The 4,522-nt window shown below is 55.5% G+C and overlaps 1 protein-coding gene across 1 annotated transcript in view; it reads right to left on the bottom strand.

Moving 5' to 3' along the window:
* Window positions 1-4,522, bottom strand: part of fcho2 (FCH and mu domain containing endocytic adaptor 2) — a 42,376-nt gene that overhangs the window by 34,221 nt on the left and 3,633 nt on the right. Inside the window, 6 exon segments of the mRNA XM_019886109.1 lie at window positions 279-377; window positions 991-1,095; window positions 1,323-1,475; window positions 1,584-1,725; window positions 1,796-1,870; window positions 2,708-2,799. Coding sequence (XP_019741668.1) covers window positions 279-377; window positions 991-1,095; window positions 1,323-1,475; window positions 1,584-1,725; window positions 1,796-1,870; window positions 2,708-2,799 — 666 coding nt within the window.

The raw sequence follows: 4,522 nt of genomic DNA, 5'->3' as shown, positions 1-4,522 counted from the left end.
TCCCGCCGCGGTTGCCGGCGGCGCGAACCCTACGAGTTAGCAAGCAAGCGGCGACGATGCCGGGAGGGTGACGGAGGCGCCTTTCCTTTCGCACCGGGGTTTTGATCACTTCTTAATTGTCGGGCGCGGAAGGCCGAACGGCGCGTTTCCTGCTCGCCGGCGAAAGCATTAGCGTGATCAAAGCGGACAATAATGGATCTGACGCCCAGTGAACCCGGTGGGGTCAACGCCCGCCTCCACCCGCCGGAATGTTCCGGAGCACGCGCGCGCGCACTCACCTCTCCTATTTGCACGTGCGTTTCGTCCACGGCCCGCGAGTACGAGCGGATGATGTCCTTCATGTGGAGGACGTGGCTTTCTTCGATGGCCTGGAATTTCTGCAATGGAAGCAGACAAAATGTGAAACCAAGTGCCACTTTTCCACATGCAGGATGAACAGCTGCGCTCGTGCCGTTTTCTTTTTCGAGCTCGGCGGTTCTCCAACTTTTCACACTAAACCCAGCGAAAATGCGACCTCCCCGCGAGCCTCGCGGCGTGCCACTTTGACGTCTTTTACGTTTGCGCGGAACCCAGATGACGGGAGGGTGACCAACGGCACTTGAAGTGAATGGGTGCTTTGAGGTCGCCTCGCCGTGGCCGACCCCGGAGAACGACAGCCTCACGCGATCCCCCGAAAGCGTGGGACGGAGACCGGCCTTTCTGAGCCCCGACCGGCACCGCGACCTCCGGGCACCCTCTGCTGGCCGCTGAAACCGACCTGACCAATCGCGTTGAAGAGCAAAGAGAAAAACGGGCTGCGCGGAAGACGCCGCTCCCCGAGGGGACCGCGGGCCAACGAGGCCCGAGGTGCCACGCTTCCAGCCAAAGAATTGGCGGCAAGACGCCGTGTGGAGCGCTTTTCGGCGGCGGGCTTCATGTCTGCCGTGTCGACGGCGACAAAGACGACGAGGATCGCCACGTTTTCACGGGGGCAAAGCAAAAAGATCCTACCTGTGCCGTTTCCTCCATCTTGAGTTCAAAGTCTGACTTGGCGTAGGCGTATTTCTCCACGTACGACTTGTACGTCTCTGTGGCTTTTTTGGCTTTTAGTCCGGCCTGAAAAGGAAGGAACAAAGAGCGCTCCGTCGGTACGGGCCCGGCCCGGCGCAAGAACACCTGCTTTCCACCGCGTCCGCTTGCGTGGATTTTGAAGCGGAGGCCGCGCCGGGCCGAGCTCTCGCGGCAAGGTGGGAGGCGGAATCGGCAGCGAGAAAAGGAGGCCGTGGCGGCCCGCGACTCGGCCCGTCGAGCGTCGAAGGGCAGCGTCGGTATCGCCGTCCTACCTTGTCCACGTCTCTCTGGGTGGCCCCTTCCTTGCGGAGGCGCTCCTGCTCCACGGTTTTGGCGTTGTAGCTCTCCTTGGACTTGTGCAGGGCCTGCCCCGTGCTCTGGATGTTCTGCACCGCCTCCAAGGTGGACGCCACCTCTTCTTTTGTCTGACGGAAGAGTGAGACGGAGAACCTCATTTTTCTTCTTGATCCGCCGCTGAGCTATCAAATGCAGAAACGCTGCGGGCAAGAGATCCCCTGAAACGCGGCGCTCACCTTCTTGTGCGCTTTGGCCTGCTCGTCCACGTACTTGTGCACGTCTTTGATGAGCTCCTGCAGCTTGCGCACCAGCTCCATGTGGCACGCGGCCAGCTTCTCCGTGGAGCCCTTGAACAGCTCCCACGCCGGCGCGAAGGTCCTGCGGCGGAGAGGGCCGCCGACACACGTTGGGACCGGGTCGACGCGGCTCAAAAGTGCGCTCCACTCACCCCAGCTGTGAAAAGTTGCCCGCCGTCTTGGCCAGCTTGGTCATGGACCTGGCGTAGGCCTCTTCGATGACGCTCCTGGAGCGCGGGCGCGGCGGATTTGCAGGGTGACGAGTCGGCCGCCAGAGGGAGACAAAATCAAGCATTTGTGTGCCCCGCAGCACTTTCTCTTTGCTCCAACACACGCTTTCGCTCGCGGTGGGCTCCCTCCCTCTTATTTCCCATCCGATTATTTTGACCTTTCTTGTTTCATGTTACCGACACTTATCTTTGCACGGAATTTCCTTTTGATCTTTTTTCTATTCATTTCTCAGTGCCATTACTTTTGCCGTGGTTGCTGTTTTCACGTTCGACTTGAACGGATTGGTGTCAGATTTTCATGGAAATCGCTTTGCTTGATTGACATATTTTTTGAAGTGCAGTTTTACAAGTCATTGAGACGATTTCACTGACTATTCTCATCTGACAGACGATTACAGCGTCGTGTTATTGGACATACTCTGACGACGCCTACAGATGCCGCGTTTGTATCTGGTGTGTTACCGATACATGTGACACAACCCGTTTCGCTGACATTCACATCGATATGATTTTGCAGACTTTGACGGTATTATCATATTATGGACAATTATGATTGTTCTTGACGCAAGCATTATTTCCAGCATTTTTACACGTCGCTACTATTCCGATGATGACTACATGTCTTCCATGCACATTTCTCAACACAGGTAGCTGGCAAAGAGCGGCGCTCTTGTAAGATTTTTTTCCGAGTGGCTTTTTGGGGACATTTTAGATTCTGGCTCTGACGTGCCGAGGTTTCAGGCTGGAAAGGAAGCTAGGAGCTCAACGAAAGTTCTCGCTCGGCTGACAACAAGATTGTTGAACTCTCTCTCTTTTTTTTTTTTTTTTTTTTACCTTTCCCTGATGAAGTCGGTCAGCTCCTTGGAGGAAATCTGTCCGTGCTTCATGTTGTGGTACAGCACATCAAAGCCATTGTTCTTGTCGCCCTGTCGAGAAAACGGCAGCAACGGAAGACCGTCAGTTGGCCGATCCGATACTTGAGCGTTCGGCGGCATCCTTCAGCGGAGTCGAAATACTCGAAATGTGGTCGGAATCGGACAAATTCTCTCGGCGTTTGTCTTTGAAGGGAAATGCTCCCGGTCGGTGTCTGCCGCACCACAGAGTCAGGTGGGAGAAGCTCCGGCAAGCGACCCCGCGCAGGATAAGCGCGGTGGAAAACGGATAGCCGATCCCAAGGTGGACCGACCGATTGAACCGACTTGTGCGGCGGGGGATCGGGACCGGCCCGGCACATCGACCGCCGATCATTGACACCCGCCGAAACGCTTCGGGGCGCTAGAGTGAACGCCGTCGCGTTTGAAGGACCGCGTTCAAAGCGATTTTGGAAGCGACTCAAAACATCCGCCCATCCGATCCGTGCCAAGTCTCGTGAACCTTCTCCATTGAACGCAATCTAGTCCGACAAAAAGAAGAATTTGGACGTTACACATCCCACATTGGGCAAATGGTGGATTTTTCAAAATAAAATCAAGACCAGTACAAAAACGTGTGGCGGTTCGTCTGCTCGAGGCAGGCGCCTCCAACGGATTCCTTTGAGCAATTGTGGGCACGCTAAGTCACGACAGCGTTCGATGCGCGCAGACGAACGTCAGCTCCAATGTGTCCAAACAGTGACGCTCTCGCAAATCTGATATCACGTTGACGCACGCGGGCGCCCCGACTGGACGGCTTCTGTGGAAAAGTCACGGAGGTCGCTGATGCGCAATTGGATTTCGCTGGGAAAAGATTTGGGTCATAGGCAGGACAACGGTCAGCTTCGGAGGAGTGAGAACAGATCTTAAGTTGTTGTTTTTGTTTTCTTTTTTGCTCCAGCGCGAAGCGCAAAGATTGCTTTGTGATGGAAAGGGCTCGATAGTTGGCAGTGAGCGCGGCGCTTCCAGTACGAGACAAAGGCAAGGAACGCCACCTCAGCAAGCATCCTCATTCTTGCCCCAGCGATTTCCTCCTTCCTGTGCGCGCCGACACGGTCAGCACTTTCGCCCGGGCCACAACATCGCGCACGAGCCCCCTTTCTCACCGCCGCCCGCACACACTGTGCGGGCGGCTCGTCGCGTTGACGTGTTGAGGCTCTGGGCTCACTTCTTCATCAAACATTGGACTCCGGAAGAAGGGGGAAAATGTTAGAGAACAGGTTTGCCGGTTTTTACTGGCCGCGGCGACAAGAGTGACGCATGCATGACGATGATGATGATTACAAAAAAAACAAAAAACAAAAAGGATGAGCCGGCACAGGCCCCACGTAACCCTGAAACGAGCAAACACCAAAGTCCCTTTTGGAGGGAGGGGGGCTACCCCCCACATTCCAAATGGAGTTTCTAGGTTTTCTTGCTGGACGGCAAGTCAGTCGCTTGGAGGGGTTTGTCCTTGAAGGCCACCCGGAAAGGACACCGTGTCCCTGGAGCGATGACTTGCCAGCTACAGGGCAACCTTTTCTTGCCGTGCCTTCTTCAATTCATATAAGCGCCCGCCGGCCGCACGGAAAGCCAGGAATGCAGTCGCCGGGATCGCCCATGGATCTCTTTGAGAAAGAGCTGACTTAGTCCAGGTGTAGCCATTGAGCTGCGAACGCCACAGAAATGGCCAAACTCAGCGCTTCCAACCTTAAAGCGCAGATTTCCCGTGTCTCTTTTGTGACATGATTTTTTTTTG

This window comes from Hippocampus comes, unplaced genomic scaffold (assembly GCF_001891065.2).
Source record: "Hippocampus comes isolate QL1 unplaced genomic scaffold, H_comes_QL1_v1.1 scaffold699, whole genome shotgun sequence".
NCBI classification, from domain to species: Eukaryota; Metazoa; Chordata; class Actinopteri; order Syngnathiformes; family Syngnathidae; genus Hippocampus; species Hippocampus comes.
This window is presented reverse-complemented; position numbering and strand designations above follow the sequence as displayed.